This window comes from Ceratotherium simum, chromosome 8, assembly GCF_057802395.1.
Source record: "Ceratotherium simum simum isolate JZ-2026a chromosome 8, ASM5780239v1, whole genome shotgun sequence".
Lineage (NCBI taxonomy): Eukaryota > Metazoa > Chordata > Mammalia > Perissodactyla > Rhinocerotidae > Ceratotherium > Ceratotherium simum.
This window is the reverse complement of record NC_141907.1, coordinates 69,401,000-69,423,483: the sequence shown is the minus strand read 5'-3', so window position 1 is coordinate 69,423,483 and position 22,484 is coordinate 69,401,000. Positions and strand designations below refer to the sequence as shown.

At 35.9% G+C, this 22,484-nt stretch overlaps 1 protein-coding gene across 13 annotated transcripts in view; it reads left to right on the top strand.

The window, feature by feature from the left end:
- Positions 1-22,484, top strand: part of WDFY3 (WD repeat and FYVE domain containing 3) — a 256,639-nt gene that overhangs the window by 127,561 nt on the left and 106,594 nt on the right. For 12 of the 13 annotated variants that reach the window (XM_087434534.1, XM_087434532.1, XM_087434530.1 and 9 more), the window contains 9 exons: positions 989-1,456; positions 2,348-2,449; positions 5,512-5,705; positions 9,361-9,818; positions 11,265-11,348; positions 16,062-16,236; positions 17,043-17,257; positions 19,544-19,656; positions 21,951-22,182. In XM_087434534.1, the coding sequence (XP_087290660.1) occupies positions 989-1,456; positions 2,348-2,449; positions 5,512-5,705; positions 9,361-9,818; positions 11,265-11,348; positions 16,062-16,236; positions 17,043-17,257; positions 19,544-19,656; positions 21,951-22,182 (2,041 nt within the window). The remainder of the gene's footprint in view (positions 1-988; positions 1,457-2,347; positions 2,450-5,511; positions 5,706-9,360; positions 9,819-11,264; positions 11,349-16,061; positions 16,237-17,042; positions 17,258-19,543; positions 19,657-21,950; positions 22,183-22,484) is intronic. The other variant, XM_087434538.1, reaches the window with a different exon arrangement.

Genomic DNA, 22,484 nt, shown 5'->3' with positions numbered 1-22,484 from the left:
GAAAGAAAATTGAAATCATATGTAGACTGAAGATTTTTAAAAATCTTTGCATTTTTTAGATAATGTCCAGGCCAGGGTTTCTGAGCAGTCTTTCTAACCCATTTTATATTTTTCCTTGTTCTTTGTTTATCCTCTTTCTAAAATCCAGCTTATTCTGTAAGGCTCTCTGTTAATTTTTTGGTCACTCTTACAACTGCCCTATGCTCCTAATAGTTGTGAACCTGGGGACAATTCTTAGAGGCAAGCAGTATTTTCACATGCCTCAAATACTTTCTATGTTAATTTTTTTAGTAATTATTGTCACTAATTTGCCTCACAAGAGTTATGTGTGTAGATTTTTGTTTTTTCCAGTTGGTATGTTTGAAAATCAGATGTTTAAAAATATAGTTAGTAATTGGCAATAAATTGCTTTAACAAATATAGTATATGTAAAGAAATTACACTTTAACTTCAAAACAAAACGAATTTCCAAATTAAAGTTTATGGAAATTCTAGTGTTGTAATTATAAAGGGAAAACTGGAACTTAGAGAATTTTTCCCTCCTGTTTTCCTGCTGCCATTCTTGCTGCTCTCAGGCCTGTTACTTCTTCAGCCTGAAAGTCTTTTCAGATTGAAAGGTGACTATTCTTGCAATCAAAGTCAATCTTACAGATAATGAAAAGCGACACCCCTGCACATTTCCAAACACTGAAGCCTGAACTTATATAATATGCTTTATTCTCTCTGAAACAGTCTGATGTTTCAACATATACTATTCTTGAATCAAAGTATTCATAATGATGCATTAAAAGTTTAGTGAGTATTCTTATTTATTTTTAATTAAATGACTGAACCTGATGAAGAAAAGATAATACCTTTTGTAAAAACAGAATGTGTTCTTAGTAAATAGCTAATAAATGTTACAAGTCCTCATCTGTTAAATAGACTAGTTTGCCATGATGAAACTATCACATAGCACCTACTTCTGTGTTCTTGTTTTCTATTTTAGGTCACAGTGTGAGAAACGTCCAGGCCTTTGCAGTTCTTCAGAATGCATTTTTAAAAGCAAAAACCAACTTCCTTGCCCAAATCATCCTTGACGCCATCACAAATATTTACATGGCTGACAATGCCAATTATTTCATCCTAGAGTCACAGCACACACTGTCACAATTTGCAGAAAAGATTTCTAAACTCCCAGAAGTACAAAACAAGTACTTTGAGATGTTGGAGTTTGTCATTTTTAGCTTAAATTATATCCCTTGTAAAGAACTTATTAGTGTTAGCATCCTCTTAAAATCGAGCTCTTCTTACCACTGTAGCATTATTGCAATGAAAACACTTCTTAAGTTTACACGGCATGACTACATATTTAAAGACGTGTTCAGGGAGGTGGGCCTTCTGGAGGTCATGGTAAACCTTTTGCACAAATATGCTGCCCTCTTGAAGGATCCAACTCAGGCACTAAATGAACAAGGTAAAGCATTTTCCATAATTTTATTTTTATTTGACAAAGGGGTTTGGGCAGGGGGTTTTGTTCATGTTTTCCTTTCATTTGATTATTAATTTGAATGACTTACTAATGTGCCTTATTGTGACATCCTTGTGAATATTTCCCAGAGTTAACTTGTTCGTTCACTCTAGTAGGAAATTGTGGGGCATGGGGGGCCTAGAAATATGTCATTGTTATGGAAGAGAATTTAAGGTAAAAACTAAGGAAAATGTTTATGATCCACATGGCTAGTGTCTACTACTTTTTGTTTCTAAGAGGGAATAAAAAAAGCTTCTAGAAACAATTGGGATGTTTAGGTGCCTCAAAATGTTTTTATTAATTATAGAGAGCAAATAAATATATATTTTTAGTGATGTTATGTATACACACATGTATTAGGTACCTTAAGTTTAATGTTTTTCATCCTTTCTGATAAATCGGATAAAGCATAGTAGTATCTGGCACTTAGTAAGTATTAAGTGTGTTATATGAGTTAATACACATTGAATAGATAGCACTATTCATAAGCTTTTCTTTGTCTTTCATGCATTAAAATCTGGAATTCTCCTGTTGTCCTCTTTGGTTAGGAAAACCTCTGTGAGAAGGATACATTTAACTTCGGCATTTTCCTTTTTAATATTTGTTAGATAACTAATTCTAGCCACACCAAAATAAAATCTGTAAACATTGATTGTGACCTTACTTTTGGTAGCCGGTGGACATGTGTATCATTTTTAAAGGTTGTATTATATCAGTTGTATTATTGGTAAAAGTGAATATTAAAGAAATATTTTTAAAATTATTAAGACAAAACTGAATCAAGAAAAAATAAGCTTATAACTTCTGTGGTTTGGACCTGTGATCCTTTTTTTCTAGTGGACTCGAGAAGTAATAGTTCAGTTGAAGACCAAAAACACCTGGCCTTGTTGGTTATGGAAACTTTGACAGCGCTTCTTCAAGGATCAAACACAAATGCAGGTAATTAGAAAAGCTACTAACAAATGCTTTGGGGAGGATGTTACCTCTGGTTATGTCTTCTCTATTGATTCTTGCTTCTGAAATGCTCCTATCGCTTATAGAAAAAACTGTTGATTCAATAATGGTACTATCCTGTCTCTAGAAATATAGTACTTTTGATCTTTATAAGTATATTAATGACAAAATATGTAACATTATTATTTCAAAATATGTTCTTATATTTTATTTCTTTTTATAGTGTGCTTTGTGTTTGAAGTATTTTTCTGTTCTTTGCTTACATAATGCAGACTCTTAGTTGACTAACTTTGCTTATTTAAATATTTTCCAAAATATCTGCTTCTATGGTGATTTTCTTAATTTTTTGATAATTCAGGTTAGAGTATTATAATGTTACAACCCTAGGGAAATATTGAAAAATGATTCTCTAGTAAAACTTGCCTCTCCCAGGTAAATTAGATTCATTAAACCTTTTGCTTTATCTTTGGTCTCAACTTCTCTTCAATCCTTTCTACCTGTCATTAACAGATAGTCCACCGGTATTTATAAAATATCCCTCTTGCTTTTGAAAAAGATTGAAATTTTAGCCAATGTCAAAAACCTTTCGGGCAACAATGTCAGTACAACTTGAGAGGAGTGGGTGATGGGAGGATTGAGTTCAGATGAGTAGGCTGGACCCAGTTCCTATAGAGCTTTTTAGGCCATGCTGAGGAAGTTGAATTCTATTTTAAGTGTAGTGGGAAACTGCGAATGAATGAATGAACAAAGGAACGAACCAGTGAAGTATCAAACGCACAAATGCATGCCTATTGGCCTGAATGCAGAGGAACTCAATATTTAACATATTTAAAGTATATTATGTGTCCTAGGCACCATGCTAGGTGTTAGAGATGTAAAGATAATTCTTGCCCCAAAGGAATTACAACCGTATAGAGAAAGATATAAACACAAAATTATATAATTATTTATTGATTTATTTATTTTTTTGTGAGGAAGATCAGCCCTGAGCTAACATCCATGCCAATCCTCCTCTTTTTGCTGAGGAAGACTGGCCCTGAGCTAACATCCGTGCCCATCTTCGTCCACTTTATGTGGGACGCCGCTGCACCATGGCCTGACAAGCAGTGTGTCGGTGCGCCCGGGATCCGAACCCCGGGCCGCCAGCAGCAAAGCACGCACACTTAACCACTATGCCGTGGGGTCAGCCCCATATAAGTAATTATTTAAATACAGTTTTGGCAAATGCCAGGACAGAGTTGAATGAATTTAGTATGTAATTCAAGCAATAAGTATTTTGAAATTTAATGGATATGATATTAACAGTTTGTCTATAGTATAATGCATAGTCTCCTTATTTCCACTAACTAGGTTTAGTTGGCTGAGATAGTCAGAAACGTAACAAGGATATACTAATAAGAATTAATTTGGCGAATTAACGTTTGATGCCATGACCTAGAGCTACACAGGGAGGGACTGAACAATTCTAAAGTAGGAAAGTGGAGAGCTTACTCTGTATGACTAAAGTCATGTAATATATCTCCTAGAGTAACAGACATTTTCACAAAATTTTTTTCTTATCGACTCTTTTCCTTGTTAAGAAAGATGTTACTAGCTGTGTGACTCAGGCACTTGAAACAGTGCTTTGTTTATAGTAAGTATTCAAAAAATATTAGCCATTATGATTATCTAATGGACACTAACTGGCAACAAGGTAGTAAGTAAACATGGCCTTCCATGTGCTAAATCTCAGGCATGTAATTTACACTCACTTCAGGGTCATATTTATAAAGGTAGCAGATAGAAAGTCACTAAAGACAGGACAGTGGAGGCCGGCCCCGTGGCTTAGCGGTTAAGTGCGCGCACTCCAATGCTGGCGGCCCGGGTTCGGATCCTGGGCGTGCACCGACGCACTGCCTCTCCGGCCATGCTGAGGCCGCGTCCCACATACAGCAACTAGAAGGGATGTGCAGCTATGACATACAACTATCTACTGGGGCTTTGTGGGGGGGAATTAAATAAATAAAATCTTTAAAAAAAAAAAAAAAAAAGACAGGACAGTGGCCACTACAGCAGAATACACTGATGCTTATTTACTCAAGAAACAGTTATAGAAACACAAACCAGAAAGAAATCCAAGTTTAATGGGGGACCAAACATATAAACAAATAGTACTAAGACAGGTATAAACTATTGTAATAGTAGTATATACAAGGTACTTGAAAAGCATAGAGGATAGAACAATTACTTTGGAGGAAATACTAATTAGTGATTTAAGCCACGTGGTCCTTTTTTTTTCCTACTCAAAGATGTTATCTGGTGTGAGAACAGTCTCACTCGTGGGCAGGAGCACAGGCTGTAAAGGTGGGCCGTCTAGTCATAAATCCTGCCCAGCAGCTTGCTAGTTGTGTGACCTTGGCCATGTGACTCAACTTCTGTGTTTTCTCATCTGCACAGTAGGGGATGAGGATTAAATAAATCAATCTACATAAAGTCTTTGGAGCTGTACAGTGACTGATGCTTTCTGTTATAGAATTTGTCTTTTTTTGTTCATGTGCTCTACCTAACTAAAAAGTTTGGTTCCTTGTCGTTTTTCTCATCATAGAATAATTTATTCCATTCCTTTCTTGCTTCTATTTTGGAAGCTTTGTCCAGTTTAAATCTCATTTATTTGGAGTATTGTTTGTCTGAAAGCCTTTTACATAAATTGATTTCAAGTATTGTTCAGCTCAAAGCCTTTACATAAAAATATTGGATCTCTTTGCTGTCTACTTATGAAATTTCTGGATGGTCTAGATTTGGAGAATTTGGACATGGTGAACATATCAGGGCGTTAATCTTGCATTAAGAAAATCTAGAGAAAATTTGCATGTGCATTTGCTGACATCCCACAGTGCAATTTGATATTGTATTTTAAAAGGTGAAATAGCTGGGTACATTTTATTTGCTTTCTTTTGTTTGCATTCTTTTGAGTTACTCTTCCTACAAAAAGATCAAATTTTAATTCATTTGACTGGTCTCAGAACATGTTAAGTTAGCCCATGTTTCTTTTTTCTCCCTTCTTCAAGGAATTTTCCGAGAATTTGGAGGTGCAAGATGTGCGCATAATATAGTGAAGTACCCTCAGTGCCGGCAGCATGCCCTAATGATTATCCAGCAGTTGGTGCTCTCTCCAAATGGGGACGATGACATGGGCACTCTCCTCGGGTTAATGCATTCGGCCCCACCAACAGAATTGCAGTTGAAGACGGACATCTTAAGGGTAAGTTTAATAAGTGTCTTGTTATTACTCTTTTACTACCAAAATCTGTGGTTATTTTTAAATAACTTAAAGCTATTTTTGCAGTTTTTCTTCAAGTCTAAAATTATGTCAAAATAATAATAGCAGAAGAAAAGCGAGTGTCTTTGACCTGGCCTCCAAGCCCCTTGGGATGTCGTCTACTTCCCCTCTGACCTCCTCTCCTAATACCCTCACCTCATTCCTGCCTCAGATGTCACAGGGAGTATAGCTACCTTCTAGAATCATGTATTTCTTATATTAACTTTTGCTGTACTCAATTTCTCATCAGTAATGAGAAGTTTGCATTTTTTTATTCATGCTGTTGTATATTTCATCCTGTTTTGATCGAGTGTAATGACAATTTTGAACATGCATTTTATTTTAAGAGCGAGATTAATCTGACCACAATTTATCTCTTAGACAAGAAGGAAATCTACATGCATGTCAATATTAGGGAACATTTGTATATTTGAAGGGATTGTTGGGAAAAACAAGTGCTTTCAAAAGATGATAAGGACACCAACTTTTTTAACATACAATTTCCTCTTTTCTTGATACCTTTTTTGTTTTTTTAATTCTTAATTTTATTCTTTTTTTTTTTTTTTGTGAGGAAGATCAGCCCTGAGCTAACATCCACGCTAATCCTCTTCTTTTTGCTGAGGAAGACTGGCTCTGAGCTAACATCTATTGCCAATCCTCCTCCTTTTTTTCCCCAAAGCCCCAGTAGATAGTTGTATGTCACAGTTGCACATCCTTCTAGTTGCTGTATGTGGGACGTGGCCTCAGCATGGCTGGAGAAGCGGTGCACTGGTGCGCGCCTAGGATCCGAACCAGGGCCGCCAGTAGCGGAGCGTGCGCACTTAACCACTGAGCCATGGGGCCGGCCCTCTTGATACCTTTTTAATTGGATTTGTAAAATATTGATAGTTAAGCCAACAAAAGGTAATTGACTGACCCATAATTTTAAGACAGTGTTGTTCTGGTAAATGGTAATAACTGACTCTCAGACTGGAGTGGGGCAGGAGGGGGGTCTGTGATTTGTTGCATTTACTAATTTCCATGGTGTGAATACTCCCACTGTGACCTATTTCAGGCAACTAAAATGTTACTGAATGTGGATTGACAAGAGATGTACAATAGCACTCCATTATATAGTATGTCAAGAGCATAGATTTTAATAAAATATAGAAAATAACTAGGAAGTGATGAGTTTCGAGTATTTACTACTTTTGTTTTTAAAATAATTAATTTAGTGGTTAAATTTAGAGAGCTTAATTTTTAATTATGGTTGTGTTTTAACAACTGGCATGCAAAATTCCAAAAATATCACAGTTGGCTGTCAAGAGCCGGTATGAGCTGGCTCCAGCATTCCAGTGCTTTAAGGGCATGAAGCAGTGTTGGGAGGCAGCAAGGAGGATTTGGGATCCCAATTTCAATTTCCATTTTTGCTACCTTCAGAACTGCTTCTCAGTGCCTCATTGAATTGACACAACCACAAACCTATATCATTTAGTTTGTAATTATTTGTGCACAAGCCCCAAATTCCATGATATGTAGTATTTTATAATTCTGCTGGTGCACAAATTTGAATTGTATGTGTTATAGTTATGCAAATGTAATATGTAGCTGATGATTTTGTCTAATTAACCACTTAGCACCTATATCTCATTGTAACTTTGGTGTTTCCTACCTATTATTAGTTATTGATTTAAGCATGATATTAAATTATTCATGGTATTTGAAAATTTTCAAATACTGAGATTATACTATGATAATGTTAGAATGCCAGTTTTGAGTAGGAGGAGCTGGACTTATCTAGAAGTACATCATGTAGAGTATTGGACTACGGGTTAATAAGCACTGTTTTTCTAACCTCTATCGTGATTCTAACCAGTGATATGATTTTGCACATATTACTTTAACTCTGAACTCACCCTTCCTTACATATAAAATAATACTTGTCCTATTTTCCTCCAATATGTTTCTGAAGATGATGATGGTGATGGGCTTATGTGCCAGGCACTTTGCTAAGAGTTTACATGGATTCCTATGAAGTAATAATAAGTTATTATTAGTCTCAATTTTGCATAAGAGGAAACTCTGACACAGAAAGGTTATGAATTGACGGAGTTAAAATTTCAACCCAAGCATTCTGACTCTAGCCTTTGCATTTAATCTGCAGGCTAGGTTAGAAGATGTTTAAAAAGAAAAAAAGTTATGAAGTCTTGTGTTAATATCAGTCAATATTGCAAGTATAAGTGCAATTTATTAAATTTGACAAGATATGGAAACTATATTGTTACCAAATCCTGATAAAATGAAAAATTTATTGGTTGCAGAATAATGGGAGGAATACATTGTATTTTTAAATTTTATTTACATATACAGATTGCATATTTCCTGTCTTTTAAAATAATAAGGTATAGGTATGTACAATGAAATCTTCATAATTTCTGAAGTAGTATATTTCAAAAAGGTAATCATAATATAATTTAGTCTCTCCCTTCTTGAAATACCATTAGAAACGTGAGAGCTATTTTAATAAAATAGCCTTTTCAAATATAATGATTGGGAAGATTATAAGTTGTGTCTTAAGTACTATTAGATACCCCTGGTGTTCCGGTTGCTGAAACAAAGGGAAAAGGAGCCTGTGTATCTGCAAACAGATTTGAAAATGCTGTTCAGGGAAGGATAGTGTCATGTTTAAGTGCATGAACAGGGGAATCAGACTGCCTTGGGTGTAAATCCTTTCTTTGCCTATAGGTTGTGCAGTCTTTGGCAAGTTATTGGGCCTCAATTCCTCATCTATAAAGTGGGGGTGATAATAGTGCCTAAGGCATAGGATTATTGAGAGGATTAAATAAAGCTAATGCATAAAAGCACTTAAAGACGTGCCTAGTACATGGTAAGTGCCCCATAAAATGTTAGGTAATTTTATCATGTGTTATTTTTCATAATAAACTAAGTTAAAAGTATGACAGTTCAGAAAATAATTGATAGTTATGAAAGATCGTTTTACTTGTTTGGCCTTCAGGTTTTATTTCTTAGTGCTTAAAGCTATTCTGCAAAAGAGCATGGTTTCGGCCCTCAGGCTCCCATTCACTTTGCAAGAGAGAATGTCTAATAAGTCCTCTGAAATGACTTCTCTTTCCAAAGCGTCAGTTTATGGTCACTTTATGTGAATTGAAATACATCAGGTCTTGGCTACCCTGACCATCTCTCTGATCCTTCTAGAATAAATCAGTTTGTGTATACACACAGTCATAAGTTTTCTTGATTGTATAAAATTATACTAGAATATGTATTTTACTTACTGAATAAGATTTTTTTGTAAAAATCACTGCATTCATTGATGTCATCCGTCGAAGACACAAGAAAAGCTTTTCAGCCAAGATTTGGATATAGCCTTATTCTGTCAAAAGGAATGTGTGATAGTGTTTCCTAAAATTATATTCTGCCTTTAATATGGCATTTTTTAATTAGCAAAATATTTGATATGCTTCATAGGACTGCTTATTGGGTAAATGACAAAAACAGTCACATCAGATATTTACAAAATGATGTTCGCCTTTGACATTCGTGTATTTTTTTCTTTTAATTTGAATTATAAGTTTGTTTTGTTTTTTGTCCCCTGTAGGCCCTTCTGTCAGTCCTTCGAGAAAGCCATCGTTCAAGAACAGTTTTTAGGAAAGTTGGAGGATTTGTGTACATTACGTCCTTGCTTGTTGCTATGGAGAGATCTTTGAGCTCACCACCCAAGAATGGCTGGGAGAAAGTGAACCAGAGTCAAGTGTTTGAACTTCTCCACACTGTGTTCTGCACATTGACTGCAGCAATGCGCTATGAGCCAGCCAACTCTCATTTCTTCAAAACAGAGATTCAGTATGAGAAGTTGGCAGATGCCGTTCGATTTCTTGGCTGCTTCTCAGACCTAAGAAAAATAAGCCCCATGAATGTCTTCCCCTCAAATACACAGCCATTTCAAAGACTCTTAGAGGAAGACGTCATCTCGATGGACTCAGTGTCACCCACTTTACGGCACTGCAGTAAACTCTTTATTTATCTCTACAAAGTAGCCACAGATTCTTTTGACAGGTATGGGTCTGCTCTGTGATCTGTGTATGATTTCAACAGTGAGGCTTGCATGATAAGTTAACGTGAAAGAAAATGAAAACAAATGAATCTTCTCTCTTGTTTGCTTGTCCGTCACTTTATTTGTGAATATTACTATTGCTCTGATGTTAAGTTTTTCAACATAGACATCTGTGTCTTATTTATAAATCCAGGGCCAGTTAGCTCTTCATGCACTTAATGGAACAGTTTCTGTGAAGTTTACTTTAGTGGTGGTGTTTACTCTTGTTCTCTTTTTCCTCTTTACTCTCCGTAGTATTAGGTGCATCTGGACTTATTGATATTAGTTATCAATAGGAGAACATGGTTATAATTATATGTATTTCCAGACAGATGATATATTCACAACATTCATAATCATTCTGAACATTTCATAATCCTCGAAAAATGATATAGCTCCTTAGGAGCCCTCGATAGTTCGAGAGTCCATCAGACTCGTTTACTCATTTCCTCGTTGAGCAAGTACTGAACGAACACCTGTTGCATGTGGTTCATTGTGCTGAGCATTGAGGGTTGAGCTCAGGACAAAACTGCCTTGGTCCTGGCCATCCTTTAGCTTAAGTGCAGACACATAAATAAACAGTTACAATAGACGGTGATAAAATCTATGATGAGGGAGATCCAGGGTTCTCAAGGAGATTGTAGGAGTGCCACTTTACCTAAATCACTTATTTTCAATTCTTAAACTGTGTTTTCATTTTGAAAATAACGTAAGAATAATCATGCTGCTAATTTGTCCCAAGCGTTATCACTTTTAACAGTTACCATAGTTTTATTTCATAAAATAAATGATTGTTTCTGTAATGCCCCCATAAATACAGCAAGTAACTCTATTGGAAAGAGCGTCTAATAGGTTTTATCTCCTGTACTCTGAAATATCTACTTTAAAAGATCTGCTGAGATGTTTCTTACTTCTTAACAATGTTTCTTCAACCTTAATATTTAGATAAGAAAATCCTGGTAATGTGAGAAAAATTGTTTTCCAATTTTTCCCGTCTTGAAAATAAAACTGCATATATATTGTTAACCTATAGGAAACATGGGATAGTGTAGTGTTCTAGGAATGAGCTATTTAAATTTGAAATTTGTACATTTAGATTCAACCTCTTTTCCCTTGTTTTCAACTTATTCTAGTTAGTATACCTCATTTTTAGTTTGCTGTGTCGGAAACAGGGCTTACAGCACTCTGTTTAACAAGTGTGTTCAGTGTCAACATTCATGGACAAGCATCTGCCTTAAGCATGCTTTTCTGTCTCCCTCAGTGCATGTGTTGTAGTCTTGTTCCTTGTTTCTACTCAGTATAGAGGAGGTTCCTTATTAAGCTTTTACTGGTATTTCTTGTGAAACTAACCAGCTGCGAGCCTGGTGTTCTGTTCTAACCTCTCTGAACCGCCCTGTTTTGTCGTCTAGTCGTGCAGAACAGATCCCTCCTTGCCTGACAAGTGAGTCTTCTCTCCCCTCTCCCTGGGGTACACCAGCTTTGTCCAGGAAAAGGTACTGATCTTATAACAGAAGTCAATCTTTATTTGTGTGGGTTTTTTCCTTCTCTGCTGAATTATATGTTAATGTGATGATTGTGCTTTGTAACCTCAAATTTTTTTTGACTTTCTATTTGATTTTTTTTTTTAGGTTTTAAAATTACAACTTCTTTTGAGTATTTTTATGAGAGTAAAATGTGTTGATTCCGTGAAGATATGAAGGACATGTAGAATTTTGTCATTCAAGTCTATTATTTAGATTAAAATATGCATTTTGCTTTTAGAGCAGGCATATCTTTTATTAAAATCAATTTAGAGATGAGGGCTTAGTGTATCTTTAAGTAGAGTACTTTTCTACTTCAAATGTGCTTGGAATCGTCTGTTGGTTTTTACTATTTGTCCAGAATGACCATCGCAGCTCTGGCAAGGAACTGTGTGTTTTCTCAGTCAGGTTCGACTTGTTGAAATGTGATGCACTTATGGAGATTTGTCCCAGCTAACCTTTGAAAAAGTAAATAAAAACCTAACCCAGCCCTTACTTTCGTCACTTCTCTGTAAATCTCTTTCTAAGCTGATCTAGTCTACCTCGTATATAAAGAACCTGCAGTTGATTGACAAGAGTACAATTAAGATCCATTTAAGATTCCATTTGCAACCTGTACTTAAAGTGATCATAGACTGTGCAGTTGGCACCAAATAGTCTTCCTTCCCCTGTTCTCCTCATAACCAAGTATGAGTCCTTAAGTCTTATATTACTGTCCTTCCATTGTGGCTTTTTAAGAATGAATCCTGAGGTTCTGCTGTGTTGTTTAATTTTATTTCTGTTGTTCAGATTTTGAAACTTGAATATAGTTGGAGTTATTGCATCAAAAGTATTTGTTACAGATTCTGTATTTCAGTATATTTCAGCCATAATATCCATTAGGTATATGGAAAGACTTATATTTTCCTTTCTCTCTTAAATTTACACTGCAGCCTAAAGCTCATTTTCTTCCAGCAAATCATGGCGTAGTCATAGTTCAGCAAATCATAGTTCAGAATAGTCTAAAATGAATCTAACGTTGTTCAATATATTTGTATTTAAAAACTACTATTTCTTTTTTTAAGCACAGTTCTTGAGAAACCATAAAATCAAGTTGAGTTGACCTAGTGTATTTTTCTGTTGCTAAAATAAATTAGGTAAAAGGTGTTCTTCGTGTTTGAGGATTCATGTGTGCTCCCTATGCCAGAGAACTAATGGATGCTAGAAAAATAGTTTCAATTACTAAATAGTGTTCATTATTAAAAAATCACATTTATGATTCTATCATAACTGGTAAAGACTTAAAAATTGCTGTTTAAAAACATTTAACCCCAGGGCCGGCCCGGTGGCGCAAGTGGTTAAGTGCACGCGCTCCACTGCAGCGGCCCGGGATTCGCCGGTTCAGATCCCGGGCACACACCGATATAGTGCTTGTCAGGCCATGCTTGTGGCAGCGTCCCATATAAAGTGGAGGAAGATGGGCATGGATGTTAGCCCAGGGCCAGTCTTTCTCACCAAAAAAAGAGGAGGATTGGCAGATGTTAGCTCAGGGCCGATCTTCCTCACACACAAAAAAAAAACACAAAAAACATTTAACCCTTTTTAAGTATTAACCAAAAACTACAAAATACTCTCCATAAAAATTTACGGATTAAAGGAACACATTAAAAAACAATCCATCAGAACTTACTATTTATTTAAATGGTAATTTGACAAAGGGAAAACAACATTTTATTCCATATCATAGAGTTACTTAACTTAGATCAAAAATGGTTTGTCATCATTAGCAACACAGCTACACGTCAGGATGCCAAGTCTTTGGCTTGAGGAGAAACTGTCACTGAATCAGCAGTCCTAGTTGAATGAGTTTTATCCGCGGGAATTTTAATCAGCCTTACAGGTGATGTTACCCCAAGGAAGCTCCTGACACTGTTCATGCTAATAAGATCAGTGTTGACATTTTCAGGTTGCCATTCTGGTCAGGTTACATACATTTTGCTCAGTGATAAGAATCATAAGCTAGGGCCGGCCCTGTGGCTTGGTGGTTAAGTGCGCGCGCTGCGATGCTGGTGGCCCAGGTTCGGATCCCGGGTGTGCATCGAGGCACCACTTCTCCGTTCATCCTGAGGCCGAGTCCCGCATACAGCAACTAGAAGGATGTGCAGCTACAACATACAACTATCCACTGGGGCTTTGGGGGGGAAAAATAAAATAAATAAAATCTTTAAAAAAAAAAAAAAAGAATCATAAGCTAATAGGAAAACAGTGTTTTTATTTCACAAATGTAGTAGCTTTTGAAATTAGACTATTTCTAGACATCTCAACAAATTACATCAGCTTGTGGGCATCTTTTTCTTATGGCAAAACATGGGGGTTTTTTGGCAAAAGGAGAAACCAACATTGTATTAGTTTTTACGGCTTGTGGAGCGTTCAGATACTAAGGAAGTTTGAGCTTGTGATACTTGTGTGGCATGTAAAATCCTGGAAATTCTTCTCTAATTATTTTAGGAATTGGGGAAAAAAGAACTAGGAAACCTCATATTTGGAAAACTAAAACTCAACCTTTTTAATTATTATTCATTATTCAGAAGAAATAATGGAACAGAATTATAGCTAAACAGTATTTAATCAGATTTAGAGGAAGTGAAAACAAAATACAGAATGTATCTGCAAGGGAGAAAAAGTGGCGAGTACTAGTTATCATTCAAACATGGTATCCATTACTTAGTACACAAGGCAAAGCAAATTCGGAATTTAAATATTTGTGTATAGTCCCAAAAGAGCTAGATGAGTCTTAAGTGTATATGACAATTTAGATTGAAATATTAAGTAGCAATTTCGGTAAATTTTAAAAGTAACTGCAACATAAAAATTAAGTAAATTTTGAAATGTCATTTTCTCCTGTCTTTGCAAATGGGTAGTTCTTGCTTGGGAATTATCCATTTAATAAACTTACTATAATCTCTAAATTTAAAAAGTGGTAATACCTGTGGTGATACTTTAAGTGACTTAGTAAGTAAGAATTAATATTATATAATGCCTATTAAAATAGACCTAATTTTAGTTAATGAATACCATGTTTTAGATTTCTACAGTGATTGCAATATTTTTCTAGTTTGAGAAGAATGAATGCAGTTCCTATATCAGAATAAGATAAAAAATGTTTACTACTCTAATAGTTATATATTAGTAGAGAGTTTGGTTTCCAAAGATATAAAGTCTTCTTCCTGGGTATATTCATAATTTAAGTTCAAATCTGTAGTAAGTCTGACAACTCAGAAATAATTTCAGAAGGCCTATAATTAAAATACACTATTAGAATCTTATGTTTTTCTCAAATCTGAGTTATTTTTTGTATGTAATGAAAACAGTTTTAATGAAATTTCTTAATTCAGTGGTTTGGAATTCCTGTTACACGATGGAGGTATTATAATCTTTTTTTTCTAGATGGATCCAATATTTTAAAGAATAAAGGGAGCAGCATAGGAGGAGGATACCTATTGGTAATAAGTGTTTAGAAATCTTTCTTAGTAGGTTTAGAAATTAAATCTTTCTGAAGAAACACAGCAATAAAACAGGGAGTGGAAACATGAGTGGGTGGAGGATATGCTGACTTTAAATAAACTAGGAGAGCCCATGTGCTTTTTTATAAGTGAAGCTGAGTACCTTCCTAGAATCTCTGTTAAAAGGAGAATGGGACTTTAAAAAAAAAAAAAAAAAAAACACGGCAGTGCCAATTCTTTGCTACTAAATCACTGACTTAAAGCATCTGTTTCCCAAGCTGCTCTTGTGCCAGAGCTGAAACTGCACTGCTCCTAGTGACAGAGCTCAGCGTTAGACACGTTATGCTGAAACGGATTCATTGGAACAAAGAGCTTCCATAGGCTGAAGCCACAAGCATCTGTTGCCTAGTGCCAAGATACAAAATGTGCAAAACTCATGAATTGTAGAAGAATAATAGTATGAACTAGAAAGTGGAGATCATTGATGAGAAGAAATGTTGTATATTCAGGGCATGGCTGGCTTTCTACCTCATTGAAGCTTGTTAAGTAAAATATGCCTTCTAAGTTTTTAAACATTGCGATGAATGCTTTCAGTAGAAGAGGGGTAATGCAAAAGGTGAATGTGGTTCCAAATAAACTGAAGGAAAACTCCCTTGATGCTTTGTATATTTATGCTCAGATAGCCGAGATTCTGAGCGTACCCTGCCTCGGTTGACCTGGTTATAGAGGAGGCCACTTTGATCCTGTTAGTTCTTGATTATGTTACCCATGGTTTAAGGAAAGGTTAAAACACATAGGGGATTTCAAAATAAAACAATCTGTTCTCATTGAGGGATTTAATTTAACTTGCTCTTTCATCACATATTTTCAGAACCGTCTCCTTTCCTAGAGTTTTGAATCACTGTGATTTCACTGTTTACATCTTCTGGTACAGGTGCCATTCTGTAATGAAATGATGCAAACAGTGAATGGTAAAGACAAATAAAAGCCTAGAAGAATTGATAGGTGAATTGTCTATATGTGACTTATTAGGAATTGGTAATATATTGCTTTTTTATATCCCAACCTTAAGGTGTTTTGTAACCCTTCCCTGAATTACAAGGATTTTTGCTTATCAGCGGATAAAGATAACAAAAGATGAAGAAAATGAACAAAGAATGTGCTTGGAATTAAATACCCAATTACCCTTCTTTCTTTTTTATAGGCATGCATATCATTCTGTTTCAACTCCCCCCATTTACCCTCCTAAAAATGCTGACCTGAAACTACACGTGGCAGCTCCATCTCTCCAGAGTGCTGATGCCGTCATCATCCACCCTGGGGCCATGCTTGCTATGCTGGACCTGCTGGCCTCTGTTGGGTCAGTGACACAGCCAGAAGTAAGCTTGGATATGTTGGTTCCTTCCCGTCTTTAATGAGTGAAAGGATGTGAGTGATTGCATGAGCAAGGGAGTGGGGCCAAGAAAGACAGTGTGGTGGAACAGTTCCATATCACATGCTAAAGTAGATAAAGGAAAAAACAGGATTTCTCTGTTGAATCTTAACTTTCTTAATGAATGATAGATATGTATGTTTTAGAGTACAATTCATTTGTTACAAATGCAACCAAGACGGTTACTTCTGGTGCTGAAATTAATTCTGTTTCTTCTTGTAAATGCTACTCAGCAGTGGAAATTGTTAATAAATAGTACAGAAAGAAAAATGACCAGAGATACCACTTTGAGGCTATTTATCTGTTTTGACTTGTAGCATGCAAGAGTTTGGGTGAACTTGAGTTTGGGTGACTAATTTTCTTAAAATGTTGTGTGGCCTCTAAGGGCTAAAGTGTCACAACAGTAAACAATAGGCATTCCTTTAAACTAGTTATTTACCCACATGAAAAAGACTTTACACCCACTATTTCTATAAAAATAAAAATACTGTTAGTTATATAGTCAAGTAATATGAAAGACTTAGAAGAGAACAGAGTCCAGCTGGGTATGCTTCTAGCGAAATGAAGATAGGGAATGTTTGCCTAGCCCTGGTCTGGAGTTAACTATATCACTCTAAGCCAGCTACATAATTCATCTGAGTGTAATTTGAAGCATGTAGAGACCTTATATTAAAAGGTGTGCTTCATGTGGAGAGAACTAGCACCTGTCTTACTAAGAATGCCCTGTGGCATGGATTTCTTTGTTAACTTTAGCATGCTTTGGACCTTCAACTTGCCGTGGCAAATATTTTACAATCCCTGGTGCACACAGAAAGAAACCAGCAGGTCATGTGTGAAGCTGGTCTTCACGCACGATTGCTGCAGCGCTGCAGTGCTGCGCTGGCTGACGAGGACCACTCGCTGCACCCGCCCCTCCAGCGGATGTTTGAACGGTTGGCCTCTCAGGCCCTGGAGCCCATGGTGCTGAGGTCAGTACGTTCTCTTTTTCACATTCGAATGGGCCACGATTAGTAGTGGCAGTTCCCGAAGTCTTTATATTCAAGAGTTCTCGTTTTAATAGGTGTACATTCAGTTATCTGTGGGCAAAACCAAAGCACAACTAAAATTGGCAAAATGCTCAAAATATAGGACTTATAAACAGGTACATCTAGTTATTAGTAAACAAAGGATGTTTCTGTCCTTTGGTTATTTCTTCCACTTGAATCTAGCAAACTCTCATTTTCCTTCAAAAATAAAGTCATGTTACATTTATGTGACTTGCATCTACTTTGTATTTAAGAACTTTTTATATGTAAGAATTCTTTTAAGAAATATTTTTTTTATAGATTCAGAGAAAGTTGTAAAGATAGATCAGAGGGGTTCTGTGTCCCCTTCACCCAATTTCCTCCAGTGGTTACATCTTATGTAACTGTAGTACAACATCAAAACCAAGAAACTGACATTGGTACAATGTATCCATGTATGCTGTAGTTTGCTGTTATTTATCACTTGTAGATTTATGTAACCACTACACAATCAAGACATGAAAAAGATCTCCCTAAGTGCTACCGTTTTATTGTGATACCCACTCCTCCAACCCCTACATCCATAAACCCTGGAAACCACTAATCTGTTCTCCATTTCCATAATTTTGTCACTTTGATAATTTTGTCATTATATAAATGAAATCCTACGATATGTGACCTTTTGAGATTGGCTTTTTTCACTTATACCTTTGATATACATCCAAATCGTTATGTATCGATAATTTGTTTCTTTTTATTGCTGAGTTATATTCCATGGTATGGATGTACCTTCCACAGTCCAACCATTCAAGAAATACATATATATTTTAAATGACCTTTTTTAATGGAAGAGAAATATTTTTTTATTTTTTAATTTTTTTTGTGAGGAAGATCAGCCCTGAGCTAACATCCGTGCTAATCCTCCTCTTTTTGCTGAGTAAGACCGGCTCTGAGCTAACATCTATTGCCAATCCACCTCCTTTTTTTCTTTTTCCCCCCAAAGCCCCAGTAGATAGTTGTATGTCATAGCCGCACATCCTTCTAGTTGCTGTATGTGGGACACGGCCTCAGCATGGCTGGAGAAGCGGTGCGTCAGTGCGTGCCCGGGATCCGAACCCGGGCCGCCAGTAGTGGAGCGCGTGCACTTAACCGCTAAGCCATGGGGCCGGCCCTGGAAGAGAAATAGTGCACTGTGTTTTGGGGATGAAATATTTTAAAAAATATTTTCCTTGAAATTACTAGCCACACAGATTTACTATATAAATCATCTTGTTCCTCCTTACAAAAATGCAGTCATATATTTTATCACTTTCGGACTATAAGCAGCTCTCTTTACAAGACAATTTTTTTTCTGCTGTTAAAGTACTCCTTTTTCATAAAACTTTTAGGAACTTTCTTAAAAATGGTTGAACTTGATCCGTAATTTATATTTTTTAACTAACTCCAAACTAATGATGGATAAGAAAAACCCATGTAGTAAATATTTGGTGAACAGTTTTGTACTAGGCCACATGCTAGGCCTTGATAATATCAAGATGAATAAGACATACTGTGTACTCACTTTGTCCATCATCTTATAGATATATTCAGAGACCTAAAATATTGAAAATAGCATGGAGATTTTCTCCTAATCCTTTTTGGTCATCTACTTTAAAAGTAGACTGTCTCAGACCTAATACTAGTATTTTACTAAATATCTTATACTGCCTAGTTAGATGAACAGAGTAAGCAATGGAAATCAGCCATCTGGACGTGCTCAGTTTTCACAATGAAGGAATTCCCAGAAGAAAAGGTCACAGGTCATACAGGTGCCTTGCTGCTGATAAGCCATCAGTTATAAACTAATTGCATATCAAATTCTACAGGAAAAACTGGCAAAGGGTACCTGCATTTTAAATTTTGGGTTTTGTCTGCTGTAGAAGTATTCTATCCTTTTTCTTTTTTTTTTTCTTTTACATGATGCCATAAATGACTGGAATGAATGACTTATTACTATAACTCCTCGACAATTCACTGTGTTTCTGTGCATCACAGTGCAGGAGAACATGCGCCTCGGATTTCATTTTCTAGCCCTTCACAATAGTCTGTGCTTGGTGATTAAAATGTAAAATTAGCATTGTATATTATTTATAATAACTATTTGGATTTCTTTTATATTTTAACTAGTCTGTTATAGCTCATTAAATCCCATTCTTTGTGTGTTTGGCTTATGAATTATATAAGGAATAACTCTACTTTTTTCTTCTTTAGGGAGTTTTTGCGTTTGGCAAGTCCATTAAATTGTGGTGCATGGGACAAAAAACTGCTAAAACAGTATAGGGTCCACAAACCAAGTTCACTGAGTTATGAGCCAGAGATGAGAAGTAAGTTGACCTTTGAAGTTACCTTTTTTGGCTTATTTTATATGAAAATCATGTAGGGGATGAATATTATTTCAAGAAGTTTGTGAAAGAAAGGAAAGAGAAAGGTTTGTTGTTGTTGTTTGTTGTTATTTAAATGGAGAAATGCAAGATGTGGTTAATTGACTGAAGAAGGGAACAGTTGGAGGTAGAAGGAGTCATTGATGTAAGCAAGATCCAGAAGATATGAGAATAATGTGCAGAATAACCCTTAGCTTGCAAGAGGGAGTGGCTCTTTCTCAGAAGATTCACAATTTCTTTGCCTGTTTTAAGTAGCCTTGCTGCCTGGGCTCAAGAGTGGTTGATTGGATCACTACAGGCTGTGGGTTTGTGTGACAGCTGTTGCAGGAGGACACCGAGGACAGGAAATTGAAAATACTGATAAAAGTAGTTGAAGAGATACACCGAGGAGTATAGGCTGGTTAGGGAAAGAAGTGAAGCCAAGCAGCTAGTGATAGGCTGGCAGAAAAGATAGATCACTGGACTGGAGAAAAGTGCTTAGGCCAAAAAGCAAATGTAGTGAGAGCAAAGGAATGAGAGAACTGGAGGAATGGGGTGGGATAATGGCGGTCAAAATTGGAGCAGTGAAACAAGCAAAGAAAAGGACTGTGCCCAGAGAGTGGCTTTGGAGTGAAGTAGAGGCGAAGCTCATTGGAGGAAAGGCGGTCGTAGAACTAGAAGTGAGGTGTCAGATGGGTTGTTCGTGTGGACCTTGACATCCTTGACAGTACCCTGGCAAGAACTAATACAGAGAGGGGACTGAAAATGAAATGCCAACAATAGCAGATGGGCGGTTTCTTAGTGAGGTGTGTGATAGTAATGCTGATGAGGAGCCTCCAAGGAGGAGGAGTTTTTGCATTAGGCTGATGGAACGATGATGGGAGGTTAGCAGAATATGGGCGCTGCCTCCCAGTCTGGCACAGACCAGGGAGAAGCAACTGATTCCATCTCCTCAAGAGCTGTGGAGAGAATGTTCTCAGTAGAGAGCTCAGTTGCACTGGATTTCCTCCCCATGTTAATGCAGTGGTTTTGTTGGTTTTTTACCTTACAATTCATTTTGTATCATTGTTAGCCGGAATGATAAGGCATTTGTTTTGATGGATTGAAGTGACCATTACTAGTGAAGCAGGAAAGAATTAAAACTTAGAAAAGTAGAATGGCTGCTCTGAAAGGACGTAGTGATCATTCAGTTCAACACTTTGTTTTCAGGTGCAAATCAGAGAGATAAAACAACCTTCAACCATTATTTCAATCTTAATTTTTCCTCCTGTAAATTCAGTGGTTAGTGAATGCTGTGTTTGGAAACTTTAAGATGTTTTGATTTCCAACACAGTTTTATTGGAAAACAGGAAGTATTGCAGTTTTTCATATCAATTAATATACATCCCCTAGATATATATATATATTTGTTATTGTTGTTTTTGTACTTTACACAGTTCTTTAGAATTGAGTTGTGATTTCCTTTGCAAAGAGTAGAAACAAAAATAGTTCCTTTTCCTAAGAGAATATTGAAATATTCTTTGGTTGCCTGAATATTTAGCACATTTAAGAGAGAAACAGTTACATTCATGTAGTTTATCTTGAGAGGGAATATTTTGTCCATTAGATTTGTAATGTATTCCTGAAAAATAGAACAGAACAGTTTGTTTAATATTTGTCTTTTCATTCTTGAGTTCTTATCATTTACATGTATATAGGAATTTTTAAATTCAGGTACTTTTGTGATCGCCTGTTTAATTTTAATAGTTGTAAGGGAAGAATTAAAAATGAGGAGAAAATGGGAGAAGCAAGTGTCTGCTATTTATCTCTGATTTTTTTTTCATAAGAAAGATGACCTGTTTCTTTCCATTATAATGCTTCGAGAATATTTTGCTTTCTTCTCAAAGAAAAATAATAAACAATTTTTTGAAATAAAAGTATAATCTGGTTTTTGTAAACATTAACTTTAATTTAGAATTAAATTTCACTATAACTGTGACTTGGATAGTGGTTATTGGTGATTTTTATTCTTGTTTGTACTCTCTAGTTTCCAACATTTCTGCAATGTGTTTATTACTTAGAAGTAAGTAAAAAAACGTACAATTTAAGTTTAAAAATGAGGATAGAGTACATTAAAACTGGATAATAGCTTTGGTATTTAAAAGTAAAATTATTGTGTATTAAAACTGAAGAGTGGTATTTAAAACTAAATCAGCCTTGTAAAGTCATTATTTTAGAAATCTACATATTTTTCCCAAGAGATTTTCTTTGACTTATAGGTAGTATGGTCACATCTATGGAAGGTCTGGGCTCTGATAATGTTTTCAGCTTGCATGAAGATAACCATTACCGGATAAGCAAGAGCCTGGTAAAATCTGCAGAAGGAAGTACTGTGCCCCTGACCAGGGTGAAATGTCTGGTCTCCATGACAACCCCACATGACATCAGACTGCATGGATCCTCAGTTACTCCAGCTTTTGTTGAATTTGACTCATCCCTTGAAGGGTTTGGGTAAGGAATTTGTGAAGTAGCCAAGCCTTATATTATTATTTTATCCCTCATACTTGCCTCTGACGAACAGATCTTTGGTTTTAAATCTACTTGATTAAAATATGCTATATACTATATATTTTCAGATCATTGAGTTCTTTGAACATGTTATTTTAAGATTTTTAGATTTAATTATTTTAATTATTCATTATACAGAATAAATTGATATGGTATAGGAGTCAGCAGTCTAAGGATGATCCAGATCTGATCCAAATCTGTTTTTGTGACTTTTTTTTTTGTAAATAAAGTTTTTATTGTAGCAC